General features: G+C 42.4%; 1 protein-coding gene across 1 annotated transcript; it reads left to right on the plus strand.

Annotated features, from left to right (window-relative positions):
• Positions 1 to 7244: 7244 nt before the first annotated feature.
• On the plus strand, positions 7245 to 10073 carry Ddit4l (DNA damage inducible transcript 4 like). Its single transcript, XM_021196605.1, has 3 exons — positions 7245 to 7456; positions 7697 to 7839; positions 9524 to 10073. Exons 2-3 carry the CDS (start codon positions 7749 to 7751, stop codon positions 10012 to 10014), a joined length of 582 nt encoding a protein of 193 aa, XP_021052264.1. The 5' UTR covers positions 7245 to 7456; positions 7697 to 7748; the 3' UTR covers positions 10015 to 10073.
• The last annotated feature ends 16282 nt before the right edge of the window (positions 10074 to 26355 follow it).

A 26355-nucleotide genomic window follows, 5' to 3' on the forward strand; every position in this document is an offset into this window, starting at 1 on the left:
TGGTTTAAACTAAGCTATTTGCTGTATGGTTTTCGTAAGGGTTATGATAGTGAACAGGTGTAAATACTATCAATCTTAGTTCACAGATGGTTGAGCAATGAAGCAATATTACTGCTTTTCTTATTTGCTATGTACTTTCTGATACATGGTTTTTGTTTGGCCAAGGAATATATAAATTAGATGCCATCCCTCCTTCCCTCGTTACCAGCCTTATGGCACCAGATGAAGCCAGTGTTCAACCCGGACTACAAATCCTGGCAATACTGAGGGCTCGGGAGCCCAGGAGGAATGAGAGTTCGCTCCAGTCATTAGCCACCCAAAGGCTACAGATGAACTGGTCACCACCCTTATCCTCAATATGCCATCACACCTGAGAATTGCTGTTGTTCCATGGGACCCTCAGAAATGAGATTCCTTTCCAAAACCGAGCAATCTGCTACATTCCTAAGGTCTCCCTAGGCTTTGGTGGATCCTTTACTTCAGTAGAATTGTATGCATTCATGTGAGCTAGCTCACACCGCTGGGTGTACTTAGAGCAAGCACCTTTGACAGCATTGGCCAGTACCAGCTTCGTGGCACCTATTGTGCCACTTCATTTTTTTCCCAGGACAAATAAAGAAACTGCAGCACAAAGGATTTAAGCTAATGTCACAGTTCCTACTTACAGCAGAGCTGGAGTCCAAAGACCTGACTGAGTTAGTCTAAAGTCAAGTCGTTAGGATGAGCAGCAGCTCATACTCGCTCAAATGAGCTCTGGCTCATAAAGTTTTAGCATACAGATGCCTGAGCCAACTGAGCAGTACTTATGCAATCCCATAAGTTAATTTCCTCGGTACCAATTACTGGTCAGCTCAGATACATCAATAACGTTATATAACCAAATGTCTTCAGTATGCTTAGAGCCCCATTAACATCTAGCAGGCAGCTTCAGCCTGTGTGATTTATCTCCGCCACCACAGTCTATATCTCCCATAAAACAGTCCCAGACACAAGCATATTTCAAATCCCAAACACTTTAGAAGATATTTCACAAAATATAATTACATCAGAAGAAATATGTGCATGTGTAATGGTATTTACCCGCTCTAGTAAATTCAGAAGTAATAAGATGTGTATATCTTTCTGTATTAATTTGTTTCTTCCTAATTGGCTGTACAACTTGCCACAGACCCTTTAAACACGCTTTCCAGTGTAAGTCTCTTCAGGCATTGCCTTGTAGCTTTCTACGTCGCTGAGTTGAAACGTAACTCAGGATGTTATAGTGCCTCAGGTTTATTAAAAATAGGAGTTAATTTTTATATAATATGGTCGTTTCTGACAAGCAGTCCACCTCGCAGAGCTGCACGCAGTTTTATGAGCCGAGCACAATTGCTAGGAACCACACAAGATAGACTAGATCCATTAAAGCCATTATATCTGACTAAAATAACAGAGGCTCAACAAACATATGACTGGGCAGGAGTTGATCTACCTTACCTGCAGGACGCATTTTCATATAATACATGCTTTATAATGTTTTTATTAACTGGCCTGGAAATTGTCTTATGAGTCATAAATAGCTTTAATGGTTTTGTCATTCTTTTCAACTGAAACCACCCACATTCTATCGTCTGGGATCTTGTCTCAAAGCAGGTTCTGGTTCAGTTGTTGCAGGGGGAGGCCTGAGACTATGTGCTACTTGAAATTTTTCTAAGAGGTGACCATGAAACACACAGTGTGTAGTAAGGCCACAGAATTTCCTTCAAAGAATACATTAGCATGTATGTGTCAGCGCTCCTGCATGACCCATACCACCTCTGAGAGCCTCATGCTTCTGCAGTTTGAATATTTTCCCAGAATACATCGTGTGGAAAATTAATCCTCAGTGCAGAAAGCGCTGAGCATTAGGCCTTTGAAGGGGAGGTGGAGTCATTAGGGTTCAATCCTTATGAATTATCATGGGAGGGGGTTAGTTGCCACACAACTGAGCTCCTAACGAAGAATAGCTGACCTCCCTCTTCCACGTCCTTTCCTCCTCCTTTCTTTCTCCCTTGCCCTCAACTTTTCTATCCCCTCTCTCTTTCATCCTCTCCCATGAATGCTCTCCTGATCTTCTGCCTTCTCCACAGAACAACACGAGAGGTCCTTCCCAGACTCGGCCCCCACTGACTTTGGGTTTCCTAGAATTCAGCACTGTAGAAGACAAATCTTTGCTCCAAAAAATTACCCAACCTTAGGTATTCTGTCACAGAAGCAACAGAGTGATGATCTTGTATATCAGCTGCTTATCTAACCACAATTCTCCTGGAATAGAGACAATATTTACCTGGCATTCTGTTGTATTTTCAATGTCTCCTGTAATTAATACTCAGATCTTATTGAATATTGATCATCAAATGAATTCCTATGCACAAATGATAAAACTTGTACATATATTCTTGAGTTCATACAAACATTCTCCCAGCAATGTTCTCATAAGAATGTCACCAGAACACTGGAGGTTTTTTCCAAAGGTACAGTAAATTTTGTCACTGTAATCATGGCTGAAATTTATACGGCGAGTTATATTCTCATTACCTGAATCCCTATAACTCTAATAGGGAAGGCTTATTTTAATTCTCATCTTAAAAAGTAAACAGTTCAAACAGAAATATCCAGTTCATTATGCATATTTACCAAGCTAGCAAATACCTTCTCTGGAATACACACCTAGGCAGGTGGGCTCCACAGTCCATGCCTGTCCTCAGTCCATCTCAGTCCTACACCCTGAGATGGATGGACATCATGGAGTCACTCTGTGGCTTAACTCACTGTGTTTTACATCTGCAGAATGCCACTTGGACCACCCAACAGAGCCCTGTATCTACTCAACACTTTGGGTAAGTTCTTAGGTTCAATCCTCTCTCTTCTGCAGCAACCCACAGATTTGTGTCATGAGATAGTGTATAGTTTGGGTGGGACAGGATATAAAGAGCCTAAGACCTAAGACAGCTCACTAGATTAGGGCACGGAGTGGTCCATAAGGGGTGCTGTTGAAGGATAGATGTGTAAGGATGTAAGGATGTATATAGTCTTACACAAGGGTGTGTAAGACTATCTGCCTATGTAGAATTCTAGAAAAAGTGTATATGACAAGGGTCTTCTCAAATTGAAGACTTTGAACAGTTTTAAGATGCAGCCCTAGAAAAATATGTTACTAGTCACCTGAATTGTAAACCCTTCCATATTTCAATAAGGGAACACAGATCTTGTATGTGAGTAATTAAATACATCACATTTTTTTTATTTAGAGATAATATGTGTCATTGTTTATAACCAGAATAAAACCATACAACTATTTTGAGAGTCAAATCACTATGGTAACAGTTTTTCGGATTAAGTTTGGAGTTGCACTGCCTTCTGCTACTGAAAGTTACAGCTTTTAACAGCAGGTGCCATGTATCTTTTATATTGGGCCTTGTTTGGTTTTATACCAGGTAAAATTTCATGTTAACTTACCTAATGCGAATATCACAATATTCAATAACTCAGACTGCATACATAGCCATTTAAAGGAAATCTTACTGGTTAGAACTTTTTCAAAGACAAATGAAAAAATGAATGATACCTACATAGATAGCAACAGAAGGAAAAACATTAAAAAATAGAATTCTACAATCAATAATTTTAATAGTCTACAAATTTCATTTATTTCTACAAAATGTTTCTTGGATTAATAAAAGTTAACACAGGTAACTGTGTATCACCGTGGGAATTTTTAATCTTTATTGCATTAGTGTACTGTGTACCAAGGTGCACAAATGGGCATTAGAGGACAGCTTGTGTGGGTGGGTTACCCTTTTATACCGTGTAAGTCCTAGGGATTACACTCAGGTCTTCTCACTTGGCAGCAAGGGTCTTTACCCTCAGAGTCATCATACCAGCCCAGTACTTTATAGTGTATAATTTTCTTATGTAACATCAGGTCTCCTACCTGGTTACCTACACAGTGGTGAATTGTATTCTAATTTATTTTTAATTTCTTATTCAGTGGCAAATATTTTCCAGACATTTTGCAGACAGCGAAGACCATAAATTTTCTTCCGCTCTAAGCACACTTCAGCAGAACTGTAGAACTAGAGTTTCAGAACAAGAAGAACAGCAATAATGGTAACGACCCTCACTGAACCTTTGAGACATTCCATAAATTCATGTTATTTCAACACTTTGTCCCCAGCTAATAGTGCTGATTTGGAAGACTGTGGAGCCTTTGGGAGGAGGCACTTCACTGCAGGAAGTGGATCACTGGGGGTGGGCCTTGAGGTTTAATAGCCCAGCTCCACTTCCTGTCTGCTAACCACTTCCTGAATGCACACATTGTAACCCGCTTTCCGGTGTTCCTGCCACTATGCCTAACCTATCATCATGGACTGTCTCCCCTAAAACTGTGAGCCAAAATAAGCCCTTCCTCCCCTGGGTTGTCTCAGGGATTTGATCTCAGCAGCTAAAACACTAGGACTCCTTGTACTTCGTTTACAAATTTACCACAATGAACAGAAATCAAAGATGTGTACATTTCAAACTTTCACACTGTTTATATGGAAGACACATCAGTTAAAGGAGTTTGTCCTTCAATCCTGACAAACAGCCCTGTGAGCTTGCTCAGAAATAAAGTAGAAATTAGGGAACCAGGGTGCTCTCCTCAGGTGTTAGATTATGAAAGGAACGCAGCAGCACACTAAATGTCTTCACAAACATTCAGGAGCAATGGCTTATAATGGATAAAAATGAAAAAATTGGCTGCCAAAATGTAATAAGCATTCCAAGTCATGAGGCACCAGATGCCAGCATTTCCTCAACCATATATTAAAGTATCTTCGTGTAAGTGTACTTTATGCAAGTAATGACATTATGAATGCTACAGTTACACAAGGGAGCCCAGAACTTCACTGTTTACAGACACATCAGTTACAGTTGCCATTTAATATTGCTATTTTTCTGTTTGAATGTCAGATGAGTAAGTCATAGAGATAAGACAGTAAGCTTGCCTTAAAATGAAAGGTCTTACATCAGTTTTGATAGTTTGCCATCATATAGTGAAGTGTGACAGACAAACAAGTTATTTAATCAATTAATACTATTCATACACAGTTCTTAGTTCAAGTGTCATCACAGATACATTTATGGAATTAGAGGTGTAGTAAAACATACTGCATTTTGATAAATATCTGAAATATGTCAGTAGGATGAGCTTTCTGTTATTCATAAACTACATCCACAATATTTTCAGAAACGAGTGTATCCTTTATGACAAAAAAGAAATACTGTGGTCTTGGTTTTTCTTGATTCTGTTTGAATCCTTAAAATACTCCATTTTCTTAAGTCATCTACTTAGATGCAAAGATAGAAGTTGGTGAGAGCATGTGGCTTGGAATCATGTTAGGTGAACTTAAGAAAGACAACCTCTGTCGGTGACTGCAGGTATGTGCCCTACACCAGTGAGTCCTCCTGCCCTAAGCTCCTGTTAGCATCCCTCATTCAGTCAAAAAGAATGCTCTTATTCGACATTTTTTGCATAGGGGTAAATTGCTTTCTGAGATAAAAGCCCAGAGGGTGATATAAAATTGTAGCTAGGTGAGCCAAAAGTAAATACCACATTCTAGAACTTTCCATAACTTTGTCCCTGTGGAAGTATGAATTATGCCTAAATACCCGAGTGGAAATGGTGCATTTTCTCTATTTCGCCCGCGTCCATTCTGATCACTCACTATCATAACAGTAATAACATCCCTTGAAGCAAGGAGGACTCAGCTGTCATTAACAAGGCTGACTAGATAAGGACCAGCAGCTCTGTAGCAGCTAAAGGACCCATTCTAACTGGCTTAAAGGGATTGTTTGTTTTCCACTTTTGTTATTAAAATAGAAGTGGAAATCTGCTTTCCCCAGCCTATCAGCATCCTGTGCCTGAGCCTGCCTGACCTTGAGCGGTGCAGCTGCTTCGGGAGAGTTAAAAATGGACCTTCAAGCTGGCTTTAGTTTCTGTTGCTCTGCCTGCACGTGTCCTCCCACTGATCTGTTTATCACACTCTCTTTTCCACTTCTGTTGTTGTTTTTCCTTCCCGAGAGTTTTTAGCTTGGACAGCTGATCCTACTTTTCAAGGCCCTAACCTGCAAGTCCTTGCACACAGGGACCTAAAGTGCACTGCACGGGAGTGGTGCTGGAACCTGGCCTTGAACGAGGCTAACCCCCACCCCAGGTATCTCGGTTTCTTCATTTTCTGATCCCTCTGCCAACTCAACCATCTCAGCAACCTCAGCAAGCTCGCTGGGAATGCCCACCCATTGCAAACCCTGTGCCGCCGGCGCCTGCGCAGGGCAGCAGGAAGGGTGGCTTAGTAAGTTAGAAGAAAACGTTTGGCATCTAGCTTTTAGTGGTGTGCCAGACCCTCTGTTCCCTCTTGCTCAAGAATCCCCCGGAAAGAGTAGCAGAGCTTATCCTAGCAGGACAACTCCTTATTCTCATGCCCCACCAGCCTTTTGAAGACCACTAAAGCTTAAACTCCTTCGAAAACAAGCCCACCAGGAACTTTTGCTTCTGGGAATGGTAATTGCTCCTAACTATCCTGCGGCTGGAGCAGGCAACTGAGATCCCATTAGTGGTTTTGTTTAGTTTCTTGGCACTGGTCCTCTTCGATTCAAGTTCTGTGCCTTTCGAAGCCAGGTCTTAGAACAGGGCCAGGCTCGCCCTGGCCGCGGAGAAAAACGGTTTAGTCACAGACGTAGTATCCCCAAAGATGCCTCATTGATTCCTGAGTGCAGCTGAAGCTAGAGAGCCCTTACCACATCCGACCACCTGCGGGAGACTGGGTGCAGACTGAAGTTGATGGGTTAGAGTCAGAACGTGGGCATAAAGGATGCTCACAGAACACCGTGTCAACTAAGCCAAATACTTATTCAGGATGACACAGCAAAGTTTTGGGTCATGGCTAACAGGACCTGGAGCTTCCTGCTGCTTGAAAAGCTCCTTAGCCAAAACCTGAGCAGTCTGAGCCTGGAAGCAGGCGAGCTGTGGGCAGGGGCTCACACCAAAGAATACTAGGTTAGTGGCCAAAGGGAGATGCTCTTTAGGAGGGTGACCAGTGGCCTACCCAGGAAGCAGCAGGTGTCCGCCCAACGCGAGGCTGATCAACTCCCAGGGGCTTGCCTGGGCCCCTGCCTGGGCAGGAACTGAAAGGTGACCTGACCCTACAGGGGCGGGCCGGGGCACGGGCCCGGGCGAGTGGCGCAGGTGGGCGTGCCGGCCAGGAGGAGAGGCGGGACCTATAAAGCGCTCTCCATTCGGGAGGCGGAGCGGCCGGGTGCAGCCAGTGCTGGTGGGCGCGGTGGCCCGCAGCCTTCGGCTCGCTGCAGGACTGTGCAGGGGACCACTGTCCAAGCTTCGGACTACTGAGGGGCGCCTGCCTCGGTTTACCCTTCAGCGTCTGGTGAAATCCGGCAGGTGAGCGACCGGTGGAGGCGGGATTGGGCAGGGTCGCTTCCCAGTTGTGCTGACTTTCCAGCTACTTCCAGCCTGTTGGCGCCTCCGCTCCTAGAGCTTTGTCAACTTGAGTTGCTAAGGCTGGTCCCTCCTTTTGGAAGGGCAGTGCCCGGGCTAGTTCGCCCTAGCGATGCCGGGACTCAGAGGAGCCTGTGCACTTCTTGCGTGTTTTTGCAAACTTCTCTCACTTTTTCCTCCCAGCGCCTAGGGAAAAGATCCGTTCTGCTCCGCGAGGGAAACAGAGCCGTTGACCATGGTTGCAACCGGCAGTTTGAGCAGTAAGAACCCGGCCAGCATTTCAGAGTTGCTGGACGGCGGCTATCACCCTGGGAGTCTGCTAAGTGGTGAGTCACCGGGCTGTCCAACTCTTTCCTATCCGAAGGTTGCGGGCCCCTCTCTAGTGTAAGCGTCCCTGCCTGGGTGCGCGAGACTTCATCTCCTCCTTGAGACACAGAGGACTATGAAACCCATCTGAAGTCTTTGTAAACTTCTTTAGCATTGTCTGCCTACCAGAAACAATCGTAAGGGGGATAAGGCATTATTCCAGTCTGCTAAAAGGTTCTTGGGAATAAAGTTCCCTATCTCATGGTTGGAACATTAAATGTACAGGCTGGGTGTGTTTAAAGACATGCGCTTAGTTGTGTAGCCAGCACCACCACGTTTTCCCCAAAATTCTCCCTTGTCTGTTTGCCATCTAATCCTTCTCTTCACCATCTCCAGAAAACCATCCTTCTGGCATTTTGTTACCACGTTAGTTTTGCTTTGAATGTTAAATAATAAGTGTATATGTTCTTCGCAGTTCGGGTTGCTTTCCCAGTGTGATATTGTAGAGTTATACACTTACCTCATCAACAAGTTCCTTTTCATTGCTAAGTAAGATTCTATTATGAAATGCACCCACTATGCTAGTCTTAATGTCAGAAGAAAACTTGAACAGCCCTGGTTCTACAGGAATCATCATTTGCAACTTGAAATGTCAATTTCTAATCTGACAGGCTATTCAACTATCTAAGACTGGTGCGAGCATTTATTAAATGGCTTAAGCTCTTTAGATCTTCTTCATCTATAAGATAATATTATAACTCTAAAATTGTCTGTCTTCAATGTGGATAAAATACAGATACGATTTGGAATCTATTTGTTGGGATTTAAAAAATAAAACAAAACAAACAAACAAACAAAAAACCCAAGCAGTGCCCTAAGTGAGCTAATGACATAGACAGCCAGGAGAGGAGAGGAAGGTTTGTGGCCGCAGTGAGGTGTGGCACCTGGCCAAGTAGTAGGATTAATTTGGAAGGTAGGTGACCAAATGCAGAGCTATCTTTTTTTCCTCTGAGTAAACCTAACTTTGCTTTCCTGGGACTGTTTTGTTTTGCTCAGCTAAGAAAAACCTACCCAGCCCAGTTATAAATAAACTCATGAACCTCAAAAGTCCTCTTTCCTCTGCGAGCAATCTTGAATCAAACAGGTCAAAGCTAAAACTGGACCTTCAGGCCATCCTAGTAAAGGCTTCTAACGAAAACTAAGAGGCTGGTAGATCATTAGCATTGGGGCAGACTCACTTTACAGCACTCGAAACCATTCTGCATGCCAATGGTCCCTTTGTTAAGCAATAGTAATGATTTTTATTCCAGATGTTCTGCATGGTCTCTTGTGAAAATACTAAAATAAACTTGGAAAACCCTACAGAGAGAGCAAGGGAGAAAGGAAATCGCTAGTAATCTTGGATGACCCTGGATAGACTTTTGCCACATAATCCTCAAGACGACGGGTAGACAAGAAAATGTAAAGAAGGGTTGTTTTAACCTATTCATTTTGTTAATCAGAGTCTTTAGGGCATAGATGAGCTTTCAGTCCTGAAAGGTTAGAAGGCCTGTTCTATTACCTACATGGTTAACAGCAAATTGAGATGAGCTATAGCAGTATCAAAAGCAGGTTAATACGAAGCTAGAAGTGGCCAGTTTTATTATGCCGGTAAGACCTTGTACACCTTGCTTCTCTGTTCGCTAAAACTTTCATTTCTTTCAGATTTCGACTACTGGGATTATGTTGTCCCTGAGCCCAACCTCAACGAGGTGGTATTTGAAGAGACAACATGCCAGAATTTGGTTAAAATGTTGGAGAACTGTCTGTCCAAATCAAAGCAAACCAAACTCGGTTGTTCTAAGGTCTTGGTCCCTGAGAATCTGACCCAGAGAATCGCTCAAGATGTCCTACGGCTCTCGTCCACGGAGCCCTGCGGCCTTCGGGGTTGTGTTTTGCACGTGAACTTGGAAATTGAAAATGTATGTAAAAAGCTGGATAGGATTGTGTGTGATGCTAGCGTGGTGCCGACCTTTGAGCTCACACTTGTGTTTAAGCAGGAGAACTGCCCGTGGACCAGCCTCAAGGACTTCTTCTTTAGCAGAGGTCGCTTCTCGTCGGGCCTTAGGCGAACTCTGATTCTCAGCTCAGGATTTCGACTTGTGAAGAAAAAACTGTACTCCCTGATTGGAACAACAGTCATTGAAGAGTGCTAAGGAGAAAAAACAATTAAAGGCCCCTAATGAGTGGATAATAAACCTCTGAAGCTATCCAGTGAGTCATTTGTAGTTTGCCTGCTTGCCCTCACCAGGAAATCCCAGATTTGGGCCCTTTTCCTTCTGTGTGTCTCACCCATAGCAACCCACTTTAAAGGCTGATTTTTTTTTTTTTTTGGTCCAACTTTTAAGACATAATCCAAGGGAGCAAATTGCCCACATATGTGTCCATATGGGATAGAACGGAATAAGGAGGAAAAAGAAGCAATCTCCTTTAATTTTATATTTGGTCTCATATTTAGCAGGTAGTCTTAGCAACAGAGGAAGATCCACTTTGCCTAATTTGACTTTCATGTGCCCAGGGCTTGCTGTTATTGTATCCGCCTCTCTCTCTCTCCCTCCTCCCCCTCTCCCTCTCTGAGAGTCATCTTTTCAGTGACAGGACCTTACGAGAAGATGTGCAGCCCCATCAAAACATATAGAGATCTGCACCAACAGATTCCTCCCTGAATTTGAAGAGCGTTTACACAAGAGGGTACAGTTAAATGGATATGCTGGATTAAAGCGTCACCTTACATAGAGCGAATAAACATCACAATGACAAGAGCATGGCCTCCCTGCCTGGTGTTCTCCCCACACCCGCACCCAGGAGACATGAGAAGTGTGCCTCTTACTGTAATGATTACATGATGGCTTTCAGTGCCTTTGTAGTACTGTGTCAACTTCGTTGTCCTAGTTACCAACTGTTGAATGTTGTCATTTTTTTTTATATTGTCTTTGAGTAGATTAAAAAAAAAAAAAAAAAAAAGATGACTGGCTTTTTGCACATAGTTGATTTGACTGAGCAAATATTGATTACCCATCTGTAAAGATGGAGAAGGGTAATCTCAGATCCCATCCCTTTCGGATCTAATAGGTCACATTGCTGCTTTGTGACACGATGCTTCCTCTTCAGTGAAATGCCTCACCACATGGCAGCTCGCTCATCTCTAGTCTTCTAGGAACTGCATCACCACTTCTTAACTTCATACTTCTTTTTAGTTACCAATGTGCTTATATTTGCAGAGCCTGATTTGACTTTGAGATGTTGTCCCTACCACAGACTAGATATGAAAGTCCTGTGATAACTTAAGACAATCACTGCACATACCCAGCTCCGTCCACCATATCACAGCCCATGCCTAGGAAACAGAAATGCCTTTTTTGCTTTGTCTTTGCCTTATTTCAAGTAACTAGATGTTTCTCAGGTTTTATGGCCATGAGACAATTTACCTTCCATGTAACTCTGTTCTATTCAGCAAGGCCTTTCCTTCCTTGGGTCATGGAAAGTAAGGCATTCGGGTCTCCTGCCTAGGCCTTTAGTATGAGTTTGTATACCTCAGGCACCAGCTTGGCTGGGACAGATGTCTGCATCCTGACCTTACACATAGAAGACTGATAGTTACTGGTCCTGCAGGTGACCTAAGACATCACTGTTCCAGTGAGCAGGTCTTCTAACAAAGTGTTCTCCTTGGATACTTGGAGAGGGACCATGGAGCCAGTCTTCACAGGACTGGGCCAGTAGGCAAATCCCTGTGGATCTGTAGGCTTGCAGATGCCCAGGGTTCTGAAGGCCGCTGCGTTTCTGTAGCTGATGCCAGGGAGGGTGGTGAGGCTTCTCAGGCATGGGCATAGATCTTTTACCCGTTAGCAGTTCTCTGGTTCTCCTGCCTATTTGACTCACAAAATAGTAATGGCTGAAGGAGGTTCTTGCAATAGCAGTCCTGTTAAAGTCGATTTTTTACAATAAAACATACATTTTTAATTCCCTTGACCTTTTTGTTTTCTCTGTATTTGTGTCATGATCACCCTAGAAGAGCCTTGACAGTATTTGGAGAAAGATGAGTTACACTTGTCTTGAATACTTATATATCAATAAAGAAAGCGTCTTTCATGATTTTCAATATTTCTCATTTTCTATAGGAAGATATTAATGATCTGAGCACCAATGACAACTGCCTTGTTCAAAACAAATATCAAAACTTATTGTATGAAGACATTTTGTATAGTTTCATATATAACTAATTATATGACCAGTGTATGTATTCAATTTTACTAGTCTATTAAATGACAAACCTTCCTAACTCCCCTATTATTCAATTAGAATTTAATTTTCACATACCTTTTCTGTCTCTTCAAATTAATGTTCATTCACTCAGATTTCTTGTGGTATAACCTCAAACATTTGAAAGATAAGCTAACAATATTATACACAATGAAGACGGCATAGACAGGGTCAGAAACATTTGCTTTGAAAAGAAATTTGAAAAGGTATATTCTTAGTTTATGCTCTGGATTGAAAGTATAGCTTCAAGCATGCTAAACAAATACTCTACTGCTCATGTACTTGGTGCAGGACTCCAAAAGCAAATGCTTAGTGTGGTTTCAAATCGGGTAGAAAAAAATAAGGAAACTATTGGCAAGACACATTGGTAGCAGGGAACGGCTCAGACTTTAAAACCTGTCCATAGGCCAGTGAGATGGCATGGTGGCACAGGGTAAAGCTGCTTGCCACCAAGCCTGACCACTTGATTTGATCACTTAATGAATATATTTTAATTTAAGAGATTAAACAAGTGAGTGTGGGGGTGGGAGTGGGGGGATTGGGGTATGTGTGGTGGTGGTAGGCTGAGTATTACTAGTGTGTTGTACAGGTGTGTGCTGATGTGTGTGCATGTGTGTGCTGGTGGTAGTAGGGTATGTGAGTGTTGTTTGTATGTATGTGTGTGTGGTGGTATGTGTGTATGTGTTGGTGTGTGGTATATGTGTGTGGTAAGTGTGTGTGTTGGAGGAGGAGAAAGGGTGTGTGTTGTTGGTGGGTGGGTGTTAGTGGTGTGAGTATGTGTGTATGTATTGGTTTTGTGTGTGTGTGTTGGTGTGTGGTATGTGTGCATGGTATGTGTATCTGTTGGAGGAAGAAGGGTATGTGTTGTTGGGCTGTGTGTGTGTGTGTGTGTGTGTGTGTGTGTGTGTGGTGTATGTGTGTGGTGGTGGTGTGTGTGTTTATTAGTGATATGTATGTGGTGTGTGTGGTATGTGTGTGTGTTGGCAGTATGTGTTAGTGGTGTCTGTGTTAGTGGTGTGTGTGTGTGTGTGTGTGTGTGTGTGGTAGTAGTATGTGTGTTGGTAGTATATGTGTGTGGTGTGTGTTGGTTGTATGTGTGTTAGGGTGTGTGTGTTAGTGGTGTGTGTGGTATGTGTTATGTGTGGTATGTGTATGTGAGTGTGTGTTGGCAGTGTGTGTGGTATGTGTATGTGTGTGGTGGTAGTGTGTGTGTGTTACTGGTGTGTGTATGTGCTACATCCACTCCAGTAGTGAGGTCTGTCTGCAGCATGTATTGTGTGTGGTATGTGTGTTAGTGGGGTGTGTGTTAGTGGTATGCATATGGTAGGAGGTATGTGTGTGAGTGTGTGTTAGTGGTGTGTATGATGTGTGTGTGTGGGTGTGTGTGGTGGTAGTATGTGTGTTGGTGGAATGTGTGTGTGATATGTGTTGGTGGTATGTGTGAATGTGTGTTGGTGGTTTGTGTGTGTTAGTGGTATGTGTGGTATGTGTGTGAGTGTGTGTTGGTGGTAAGTGTGGTGTGTGGTGTCTGTGTGTGGTGGCAGTGTGTGTTAGTGGTGTATATATGGTGTATGGTATGTGTGTGTGTTAGTGGTGTGTGTGATATGGGGGGTATATAGTGGTAGTGTGTGTATTGGTGGAATGTATATGATGTGTGTTGGTGGTGTGTGTGTTAGTGATATGTGTGGTATGTGTGTGAATGTGTGTTGGTGGTAAGTGTGGTGTGTGGTGTCTGTGTGTGGTGGTAGTGTGTGTTAGTAGTGTGTGTGTGTTAGTGGTGTGTATATGGTGTGTGGTATGTGTGTGAGTGTGTGTTAGTTTTGTGTGTGATGTGTGTGTAGTGGTAGTGTGTGTTGGTATGTGTGTGTTTGTGTTGATGGTGTGGTGTGGTGTGTGTATGTGTGTGTGTGTGTGTGTGTGTGTGAAGGCTATTATATGCATTTCTCATTTACATAGATTTAAACAAATGAGGACAGTAACATTGCAATCCAGTTCATGTTAGCAGCAGATGAGAAGGAAAAGGTGCATGTAACATGCAAGGAAAGGGAGCATAGATGTGTCATGAAGAGCTCTGAGCCACTCACTGCTCAGACCCAGTCTTTAAAAGTAGTAAGAAAAACTCAAATGACCAAAGAGAAAAATAAGTGGACAAGAACCTAGGCTCGTTTACTTAGAAAGGAACTCATATGATTGTAAATGCATAAAAAGATACTTAATTTAATTAATAATCAAAGATATACAAATTAATAGCATAATAAGAAATTGACGGATAATTAAACGCATTAGTTAACAATTGATCAGTCCATAAACTGATGAAGTCAGAGAAAAAACTCTTCACCCTGTGGGAACTACACCTCAGCATCTGTCATGGCTGTACGAAGTCGGTGAAAAAAGCATTTTGTGAACCAGCTAGACCGTATTTCATTACCATTGTTCTTTGAACCCCTTTGCTTATTATAGCTATGAAAGAATTGTGAAATCATAGCCTCTGTCGTGTTTTATAATTGCCACCCTGATTTTTCAGCCTTCGTTTTAGAAGTTGGCAATGATGTGAGCCCTAGTTCACTGTAAACACTGGCATTTGAAAATAAAACCATGACATCAGTCTGCTTAGTGTTTCCAGTGGGATGTCAAAGGCAGAGTAACGTGACACCACAATCTATTTAGGAAACACTAAAACAGGCTCTTCCACAAAAGGTCGTTTTTCTGATGTTACCTTTTCTCTGTTGCTGCATGTACCAACCTGTTCTTTTTCATACTGAATTTTGCTTTAATATGAGAGTTTTGGACATTAAAGTTTTTCTTAGCATTCTTTTCTGAAAAAAAAAATAGTACACTTATAATTTGCAATAAAAAATGTGTTCAGTAGCATTTAAGATAACAAGTTTTGGTTGAGTTCGATACAAACGATAGATAGTCACAGTAAAAACACGATCTGGACTTTGCAGTTTTATAGAGGTTCTTAATGCTGAAGTGGTGAGTCACTTCTTATTGAGGCAACTACTTCATCTGTTGTAAACAAATACTGGTTCCTGTCATAGATTCAAGGCTAGGCTTCGTTATCTATGTTTGTTTCCATAGCTGTAAGCTTTGGGGTTTGGTTTTTGCTTTTTTTTTTTTTTTTTTTTTTTTTTTTGCGTAAATCTATTACTATCAACAAGATGGCCATGGGAGAGGCTGCCCAAATACTAACCAGTCCTTGGAGTGCTTTCAGATGGACAGTACTTTCAAGTTAGCACATACATGACTGAAACAGGTCTCAGTGGGGCTTAAAACAAAGAGCAGATTCATTCAGCTTATAACATTCCTTACCAGTGTCCACAGACGAGCTATCACAGTAACACACCAGTAGGAGCGTCATGAGATACAACAGCTTGTTTCCTCTCGTGGTTGAAGGTTACAAATACAAGGTAAGGGTGCTGGCAGGTGGCATCTGCCCGAGGCTCCTCCTTGGTGTATAGATGGCCCTTTTGTCCCCACGTCTTCCCATTGTCTTCCTCTATTGGTGTATGTATCTTAATCTCTCCTTCATTTAAAAACACCAGCCTTAATAGACTACAGCCCCCAAGGAGAGGTACTACTTTAATGTATTTGCTTCTTTAAAAGTCCCACCTTCGGGCTGGTGAGATGGCTCAGTGGGTAAGAGCACCTGACTGTTCTTCTGAAGGTCCAGAGTTCAAATCCCAGCAACCACATGGTGGCTCATAACCATCTGTAACAAGATCTGATGCCCTCTTCTGGAGTGTCTGAAGACAGCTACAGTGTACTTACATATAATAAATAAATAAATCTTTAAAAAAAATAATAAAAGAATAAAAAAAAAGTCCCACCTTCAGGCTGCTGGCAGTCCTCTAGTTACTCCTCAGACTAACGCCCTCCTGCAGTGTATACAAAAACTGTTCTTCCTATTCTCTTCCACTGCCTGCCAACTTCTTGTCTGTCGCCACACCAGTGGACACCAGTCCACTGCCATTATGTGTATGTTGTATATTGCCTACCACAGCCACTAAAATATAAACATTTATATAAAGAACTCTATTAAAAACACTATAGATAAAATGAAATTGTTTGAAAATGAGAATAAAGGGTCAGCAGCTAAGAGTGCTGGCTGTTGTTACAGAACGCCTGAGTTCAATTCCCAGCACCCACGTGACAGTTCACAACTTCTTGTACATCTAGTTAGGCTTTGCTATCACCAAGAAAACAAATTACAATAAATGCCAGGGGGGGTCTAGGGAAATAGAATCCTTATTAACTGCTAATAAGAATGGAAATATCTGTAGCCCATAAAGACCTGTATAAAAGTTTCTCTTTTAACAAAGTAAAATTCAAGCTATCATATGATCCAGCTATACCAATCCTAGGTATATACCTAAAGGACTCTAAATCAATCACAGAGACACTTGACTATGTTCATTCACTGCTGTCCCATTCATATCTTGGGAATGGAAGTAGGCTGGATGCTTATCCATAGATAAATCCATTATGAAATCTTCTGAAATGAAAAACAATGAAACCATGACAGTTTCAGGAAAACAAAGGCAAATGAAAACCATTATGTTAAACAAAGTAAGCCAGACATGCTAGTGAAGTGACCCGTAGGTAAAGATACTTGCAGCAGAGCCTGCCAACCTGAGCTCCATCAAGTTCAACCAACAGAAGCCATGTGGTAGGAGAGAACTCACTTCCCTCGGTTGCCCTCTCACTTCCACACAGTTACCACAGCCTTGTGTGCTCATGTGCACATGTGCACACATGTGGGGCAAGTGGAACCGTGTCACCAGACAAAAGCTGGGAAGGCTGAACAGATTCAGAAACCCTGGTACTTCTCATATCTGAGAATGGTAGGCAGCTTCCCTTACTGGACATCCCTTCCTGCAAAATCTCTGGTCCACCCTGAATAAGAAGTATACACCCATTTTCCACAATGAACAATGAATAAAGATTTTGGACAAACAAGGACTGTCTCATCAAGAACTGCTGTGAGGGGAAGTCTTTATCAACAGAGGCATGCTGCCTAAGTCTCCCACAGAAGGCAGTCAGGGAGTGGACACTCACCCCTGAGCTAAGCCAGGGAATTTGGGAACCCCTGACTCCTTGGCCTCAACCTGCGCTGTTTCTAACCCCGGGCTGGGCCCCCCATGTTAGGCTGCGTTCTGCACCCACACACATACAACTCGATGGCAGTGTGAGTGGAAGGCAGCCTAGCACACTGCCTGAATGACTTTCACACACCCCAGAGGTGAGGCAGAACACAGACTTATACACCCAACAGAGAGAGAGAGAGAGAGAGAGAGAGAGAGAGAGAGANGAGAGAGAGAGAGAGAGAGAGAGAGAGAGAGAGACAGAGACAGAGACAGAGACAGAGACAGAGACAGAGAGACAGAGAGCAAGAGAAAATAAATCTCTCTTTAAAAATTCAAACTCAGGCCAATACTACTTAACAACGTATTTCTCTCAGATGCAGAACATATATTTGAACTTACATAAACTTGTTGTGTGTGGGAAGGTTAAGTCATGAACAGAGAAAAGGAATCATGAGAGGAGGGGAAGAGCTTTGGGTGAAGAGGTAGAATGGAAATCACGTGGTATGACTGACTAGGCTACAGAAGAAAAGCAACCAGAAGAGGCAACGGGTACGTGAAAGAAGGGGGGAGGAGAATGGACAGGAACTGTGATGATATCCGTATGCCACAACACAGCAGCAGTGTTATTTACAGCTCAAAACATGAGCACACAGGCGGTGGAGCCGGGAGCACGGCCTCAAGTTCTAAAGCAGGGATGGGTCGCATAGTGAGGAAGGAGGAGAGAAGAAACGAGAGACAAAGGCGGTGCTATAATCGAACACCTTCTCAGGACCAAGGGCCACTCCTCCCATGGATGTCCCACAAGGCCATCCTCTATTGCATATGCAGCTGGAGCCATGGATCCCTCCATGTGTACTCTTGGAAAGTCTGATGCCCCAGTGTGGGCGAATGCCAGGACAGGGAAGCGGGAGTGGGTGGGTTAGTGAGCAGGAGGAGAGAGAATGGGATAGGGGGCTTTTGGAGGGGAAACCAAGAAAGGGGATAACATTTGAAATGTAAATTTTAAAAAAAAATCTAATAAGAAATTTTAAAAAATAAAATAAAAAACACCTTACTTTGCATACCGCTGTTATAAAAACCAAACTGTCAGAACTAAGAGCTGGGCAGTGCTTTGCTGGGGCCTCCTTATTTGTAGTGAGCAGAGAAAACTGACAGAAAGTTCTGACCTGACTCACAGATATGTCCCAAAGAATGGCTCCCTAAATGACAGCTACAGCCATCCAAACTGTTGCATGCCCCAGGCTTCCCCACTGAGGATGAAAAACAAGCAGACCACAGCAAAGATTTTCATCTTTATAATCAGTTCTCCAAATAAGAAGAGCCCTGCTTAAAGCAATAGCCAACCCCATGCCAGAAGGCTTTTCCCAGAGCCTCCAGGGACACAGCATACTCTACCACTGAGTCTCAGACCTGCTGGTGTGCACCGGGAGAGCCAAAGGTCAAGACTGCTCTGAGCCCAGAGCCTGGAAGCGTTCGCTTTAGTCGTCATCCATGATCAACCCAAACTGTGCTGCCTGCACACCCTCCCACTTCCCAGCACGGAAACCATTGCAAGAGTGGGATGCGTGCATCCAAGATGATTTCTTCTTGCTCGAGGATAATTCGTTGTTCGTCTGTTCTTCTGCATGTGTTGCTTAGCGCTCGTCCATATATATCTTTTGAGTAAGCAGAAGGAGGAAAGGCAATTTCGACTTAATGTTGCTATGAACTAAGAGCTTCCTGGCCTCAGAGGCATGACTAGGAGAACACTGAACAAGCTGTTGTGAGAGAAAAGTATTTCTGGGAATCTAGAATCACTGAGTTGGCTCATCTTCATCACCCTGAGTTTACGGTCTTACAACAATTTACATGTACAATAAGGCTTTCATGATAGTCTTATAGGACATCTTTCTGATACTTTTCTTCAAGCAAGAAAAATAAACAAGTTCTCTTTTCAAAAAAAATTCAGAACTAAATCAAGAAAGTAAACAAAAAACATAAGAGACAAACAAAATTTAAATGCCAGGATCCTCTCTACTGAATGGAACTCAGAGCTTATAAAGACACACACCCTTTGCCCCATCTGTCTTAGTTACTGTTCTACTGATGTGGGAAGACCAAGGCAACGCTTATAAAAGAAAGTATTTCATTGGGGCTGGCTTACAGTTTCAGAGGTCTAGTCCATTCTCATCATCTTAGGAGCATGTCAGCATGTTGGCAGACATGGTGCTAGAGAAAGAGCTGCAAGTTCTGCATTCAGATCCATGGGCAGCACAGAGAGGGAGATTCAGGATTGGGAATGGGTTTTCTTGAAACCTCAAAGCCCACCCCTAGTGACACACTTCCTCCAACAAGCCCGCACCTCCCTATCCTTTCAAACAGCACCACCGACGATCAAAAGCTGGTAACTGAAGACAGGATTGCATTAATATAAAAATTAACTAATAGACAAAACTATTCTCAGTCACGGGAAGACATAATTCCCATACTTTGCATAATGTAAGAACAGCCAGTGTCTTGTGAAATGACACCCAGACTTGACATGGCCAAGGAATTGGGAATCACCGGGTATCTAGGCAGCTTAGCTTAGCTAAGAAGTCTCCCCCAAAGAAATCACTCTGAAAAGAATAGTATTACAGCAAAGCTCCAGAAGAAATATACTATCTTCATTACTTCGATTACATGAAACTAGAAAGACAGAGATTGCAGGTTAAAAAGAGAAGGGACAAAGTCTCCATCACTGATGTAGAAAATGGATGGAGTACCTACTTGTCCCCAGAGGCAAAAGATGCTGCAACTATGACTACAATCTGTTTCCCAGCCACCAGTTTGAACCAGTCCTTCCTGAATTTGTGGATCTCCAGAATATGTGCTTCGTGCAGCTCTGCTCAATTGCTATCGCTTCCAAAGACATCGGGGTCGTGTGTTCTGTGAGCTAGGAACATATGGTAGCATCTCAGCTTTTAAAGTACAAATGGTAAAGGCCAAAGGTGGAGCTCAGTGCCACCAGCATGCTCAGCACCCTGGCTTCAACCCCCAGCACACCCCCATGAGAAGAAAAGAACTAATAGAACTAATAAGTAATACTAACAATAAATAACAACTCCTGGGGAAAACAAGGATTAGAATCAGATATCAAATCCATGTGACTTGTAACAAGAACATTCAAAACAAAAGCAATCCTAGAAACAAACAAAAAGCTACAACAATAAATGAATAAATGAATGTTGCCATATACACAGAATTTTACCAGTGGAATAGAAAGGAAGACCATGCAAGGAAGAGGGCCCAGTGGGGAAAGGCACTGGGAACCTGGGGACCTGAGTCTAACTGTAGAATCCATATAAAGTTGGAAGGGTAGAACTGGACCCACAGAGTTGTCCTCCAACCCCAAAAGGTATGTTGTTGTATATGTGCACATGTTCACGCACTAATAATAATAGTAGTAGTAGTAGTAGTAGTAGTAGTAGTAGTGATGTTAAATTACATACATACATACATACATACATACATACATACATACATACATACATACATACATAATAGATAGATGGACAGATGGACAGACAGACAGAGAGACAGGTGGATGGATGAATAAATAGAAAAGGCTAACTTTTTTTTTTTTTTTTTTTTTTTTTTTTNGTTTCTCGAGACAGGATTTCTCTGTGTAGNCCNGGCTGNCCTNGAACTCAGAAATCTGCCTGCCTCTGCCTCCCAAGTGCTGGGATTAAAGGCATGTGCCACCACTGCCCGGCAAAGGCTAACTTTTGAAAAGGTATTGTATTAGCTATTTTTCTGTCAGAGCAATGAAACAGCATGTCTAAAAGCAAGTAATGGAAGAAAGAATTCATTCTAGCTATGGTTACAGATAGGAACTATGGCAAGGAAGTTATGGCAGCAGCTGGCCAAAGCAGGAAGCTGGCTGGTCACATTTTGTGGCACAGGAAGTACACAGAGCAAACTGAATGTAAGCAAGGCTATAAACTCTCAAAGCCCACCCCAGTGATAGAATATTTTCTCTGTCAGGGTGTCAAGGACTAGAGATTCTATCTTCTCCCCGAAGGATGCCACCAATTAGAGACTAAGTTTTCAAATACATGAACTTACAGGTGCTTATTTCTCATTCAAACTACCCTGGAGACAACACCACCCAGAATAACAGCAACAACCTGAGAAACAAGGGGAATGGAGCAACCCAACCCACACTGTGAACACCGAGTATGGGGGAAGAATGCAGAGAGGTGGACCTCAGAGTACACAGTGTCTGGTACCCCACTGCCTTCCCTGTGTTCATGGAAGATAGGTTTCCTTTTTTGTTACTTGTTGGCACCACTGAAAACCAAGGCAAATTCAGCTGGAGTCTCCCTCAGCTAAAGTGCTTAGAACCAGATGCGCTTCAGATTTCAGAGATGTTTTGTTTTGTAATGTTTTCACATGCGATGCCTTGGGCAAAGACCTAAAACTCAGAAGTCAACTGTATCCTATGTGTGCCTTCTACAAAGAGCCTATGGCTAATTTTATACAATATGTCCATTCGTTTTGTATGTGAAACAAACTTTTATGTGCTATTATGTCACTTATAGAATAACATCAGTGCTCAAAAATGTCAGATGTTAGAACGTCAGATTTTGAATTTTTAGATTCGGGATGCCCAATTTCCATTGAGATGCTCCTCTTGTTTAACAGTGACTTGTAAGGTTATGTGTATGATAGAAACACAGAGTTTAGCAGCAATACATAGTAGATATCCTCAAGGCCACAGGAATATGAGCTAAAGAGAACTTTTAAGATACTTGAGTAAGAATAAAGTCATGAAATAGCCATACTTCCCAAGCCAGTGCCTTGCTTTTAAGTGTCAACAACACTTCTCTGTCCCTGCTGTCACTGCCCCGTGAGAAATAGTTTACCTCCTTCTGGAACATAAACTCCATACAGCCCTGTTCTCTAACACTCTGTCTTTTGAGTCACTGTGGAAGAAACCCATTTCATGGTAAGAGGTATCAGGTAAACACTAATTTGTGTTTGTCACTCTGCTCAACACTTAGGGCACATAGTGCAGCCATGCTCATGATCCAGGAAGCAAGACCTTATTTCTTCAAATATCAGGCTTAGAGAGTAAATGTAAAGTCTTACTTCCGTTAAGATGTGGAATCCGAATGAAACCACGTTCATCTGTGAGTTTAGCAAGACCCATTACATGCCAGAAAATCAGATCTTATCAACTCTAACAAAGGCTTAAAATGGAGAGAGGACTAAGTACAAACCCCATGTTCTAAGGCCAAGGAGGACCACACCAGCATCTGGAGTTCAGTGTGGGTGAACGCAGGAGGAAAGCAAGTCTGGTAAGCAGACAGATGTCCGTGACTACCACGTGAACAGCGCAAGCCCTTGCCTGCATCTTTGTAGACTGGTGTGGAGCTGTGTGACGAACATAGCATAAATCCAGCTTATTGAAAGCTTGCTACAGCTAGCATCCCAAGAGCACTTCAAAGGACAGTGTGTGAAACATACGGTCCCCAGACAGATGCCATCAGGAGGTAGTGAAATCTGGAAAAGGTAGAGCCTAGTGAGAGGTTTTTAGGTTACTGGAAGAATGTCACCAAGGAGATTGTGGAACCCTCATCCCCGCTTTGAGATAATCAGCTTCGTTCCACCTTGAACTTCTGAAATGAGATGCTGTTTGCTCAAAAGCATAAAGCCAGGGAGTCAGATGGCCCTGGATGCACCCTCCAAAGCTGAGAGTCAAAATTATGTAAATTTTCTGACAATGTGGGCTATTTGTTACAGTCCCAGAAAACCAATGGAGAGCTGGACCTACTGCAGAGAGTAGGTGAGAAACCCAACCAAAGTAGGTGCTCTCCACAGTTACTTCTGACTCATAACAAGCTCTAAACTGAGTGTTAGGCCAAGCGATGTAAATGCACATGCTTGAAACCAGAGCCCGGGTTCCTAGCCTGGTCTATCACTAAATATCCATGTAGTCTTTCATCTGTGGTCTTCAATCTCATTGTTTCAAAGAACAAGGCTGGCAAGCGGGGAACTGTGGGAAGGTGGTGGTCTAGAGACATAGCTAAACAGTTAAGAACATACTACACTCATAGAAGGAAGACTAGAGTTTGGTTTCCAGCACCCATATTGGTAGCTTACAACCACTTTTAACTCCAGTTCCAGGGGATCTAATACTCTCTTCTGGCCTTTCTGGGTATCCAGACATATATGGTAGACACACAGAAACACACATATATACATATGATGAATAAAAGCGAAAATACATTTTTTAAAAACTGGCCTGGCATCAAGGCCATAGTATTACATGACCACAGAATGTCTTACAGACACAAAGGTCCTGTGAGGGCACACCAGACACGTTTAGTAGTCTTCTCTACATTTTTAAGTATAGCCTTGCCTTTCTGGTAGACACCAGTCCCACACTGAAAGGAAATCAGCCAAAGAGGATGTGCTTTAATGCGCACGAGGTCACCAGGAGGCTAAGGCCTCTCAAGTGTCCCCAATGCCAGGTGTGGATACAGCAGACTATTTTCGGCTCCCACTCACCAAATACCTTGGCAGCTTTACACAGGTTCACAGGTTCAAGGACTTGGCAGGAAGGGCTCCACAGGTGGCAGATCTTTAAAACGCTCCAAAAGGCAGGCCAGAGAGTGAAGGTTCTCCTAGGATGGCCTGGCCGTGTTGGGTTAAGGCCAGATTCTAAACTCCACAACTAAAGCAAGTGTTAGGTCTAGGGGCTACTGCACATTCACTAACCCTCTTTCAGAGTGGCTGGATGAATGGCTATTTGCATTTTGATGGGATTCATAGAGTACAAATCTAGATTAAAAGAACTATGAGAACTAGACATAAATAATTTGAAACGTGTGTTCATGTTGTAAAGATTGCATTCACTTAATCTAACCCTAAAAGTCCAAAGAATTTTGAGCTGCAAATAGCCACATTGAAAATGCAATGATCAGTAATAATAGTGAAACTATTGAATGAGTTTAAACCAAAGGGTTTCAGACTACTGCCCATGGGTCACATTTCATACCTGTGCAATTTTTGTTTATTATGGCTCACGAATAGGTGGAAAGACCGTACGTACCTTTCTAATCTGTACAGTTGTACACAGTGGCCCAGCACAACCAAATTCAAATATCTGTCTTTTCTTGAGAAACCTAATGGTGTCAAATAAAGCCTACGGTCCCTTGCAGCAATAGCCCAGCCCCTCCCGTGATCAGAGAGAGGGCTGGCTGCATGCTAGGCCCCTGATCTCCTTGCCTATGGTCCCCTATGCAGAAGGCAACTGAATACCTCCGAGGATTTCCTTAATACATACAAAGTGAAGACTCCATCCTCAGGATGAGAGGCCAATTCTGCCTCTCAGAGTCAGTCATTCAATGATCTCCATTTTTTTTTTTTTTTTTTTTTTTTTGACCTGGGCTATTTCTGAGGCTGTGAAAACGCATGTATTCTTTTCAATAAGAATCTGTCACCGTTCCTGCTTTAAACATATGTCCAATTTGGCAGCTCTGGTCAGCAGCTGTAATAACTCTCTCTCTCTCTCTCTCTCTCTCTCTCTCTCTCTCTCTCTCTCTCTCTCTCAAATTTCAAAGAAAGTTTAAGGGTAAAAACCGGAAATGCAGTTGCTTCCACAGAAAGTCCTGCTACTGCTGGGTGTGTGCCGAAGGGGAAATTGTGACAACAGCTAAGTTTAAGTAACTTGTATATCATTATTTAAATTTGTGACCAGAGCTATGTTTAAGTAACTCACATATCTTTACTTTGGTGCATGCTCCAATGAAATATGTCAAATTTTGGGTTATTCTTCCTCTTTTATGGAGACCTTACTGATTTGGTCCCTTGAGAATGTAGAAAGATCCTAAAAGAAAAGTTTCATTCATATGTTAAGGCAGGTTGTATTATCATCACAAATGAAGGAAAATGTCAGTCCTGACAGCACCATTGAGATACATGCAAACATAACCTAGGCAACCTTTGGCTTAGGGAAAGAAAATAAGGCTATTTTTTCAAATGCTAACACTGTTGACAAGAAGTTGGACAGAGATTCTGCGGGAGATTCTGTTTCTAAATATAATGTAAATCAATCCGCTGGTCATCAGAGGCCATGATGTCCCACTGTCCTCATAACTCAAGACACAAGAAAACCCTTAGGAACCGTCGCAATGGAAATGTAATACTGGCTTGTGTACCTGTGTCAGCTAAACAGTAATGTTCATTTCTGTAATTAGCCCAAATAATATGTAATAAATCCCAATTTTATGTAAAAGAAAGATCACTGATGTCTTAAAAAAAGAAAATCACAACTTTAATGTATTTTGCATCCAGATAAACTTAACATTCGAAATGAAACCTGTTTCCTTGCTTACATTATTTTGAGTTTCTATTTAGAGTATTCCAAATTTTCCAAACTTCACTGAAGTTTTTTAGAGAAATAATTAGGTTTTGAGAAATTTACAGCATTTCCATACTTTAAGAAAGAATATAGTATTTAAAGATCTTGAAATACCTTTTCCCAAAACTGACCTTAGGGTGCCCAATGCCAACTGATACATCTACAACACAATCCCCTACACCTAAGGCACAGGGAACAGCAAAAAAAGGGGAGCAGGAAGATTGTAAAAGCCAGAGGAGCAGAATGTCCGCTGGGAAATAGTGTTTACTATACATGAAATGGAAACTTCAGAAACAACACCGAAACGAGGCCTGCATGGGGTCAACCACAGTTGACATGCCAGCGCTGATGAGTCTCACAAGGCCTCACCCCTAGATGAAGGGCTGCAGATAATTAATGACTGCTTAAAAAAGGGGGTGGGGGACAGGGAAGGCAGCATTCTCCAGAGCCCTGAGCCCTCACTAGGTATCCAACTTCAAATAGCTAGACCTAAAAATATATACATGCTGGAAATACTAACATTTGCGTGTGTGTGTGTGTGTGTGTGTGTGTGTGTGTGTGTGTGTGTGTATGTGTTTATATAACAATGATAGAAGTCATGAATTTGAGATGGAGTGAGAGGACACGGGAGAAGTCAGAGTGAGAAGCAGTGGTGGAAATTAGGTAAATAAAATATTCATATGTGAAACTGTCAAAAAACATTAAATTAATTTTTTTTTAATTTTGTAATTATATTTATGTAAAGAAAACTTAGTGTACAT

Source organism: Mus pahari, chromosome 4 (genome assembly GCF_900095145.1).
Source record: "Mus pahari chromosome 4, PAHARI_EIJ_v1.1, whole genome shotgun sequence".
NCBI classification, from domain to species: Eukaryota; Metazoa; Chordata; class Mammalia; order Rodentia; family Muridae; genus Mus; species Mus pahari.

What these genes read in the sequence shown, in the direction of transcription:
- Ddit4l (XM_021196605.1), top strand. Translation starts at nt 7,749, where the DNA reads ATGGTTGCAACCGGCAGTTTGAGCAGTAAGAACCCGGCCAGCATTTCA. An exon ending in CCCTGGGAGTCTGCTAAGTG is followed by an intron (nt 7,840 to 9,523) that starts GTGAGTCACCGG and finishes CATTTCTTTCAG; the next exon opens with ATTTCGACTACTGGGATTAT.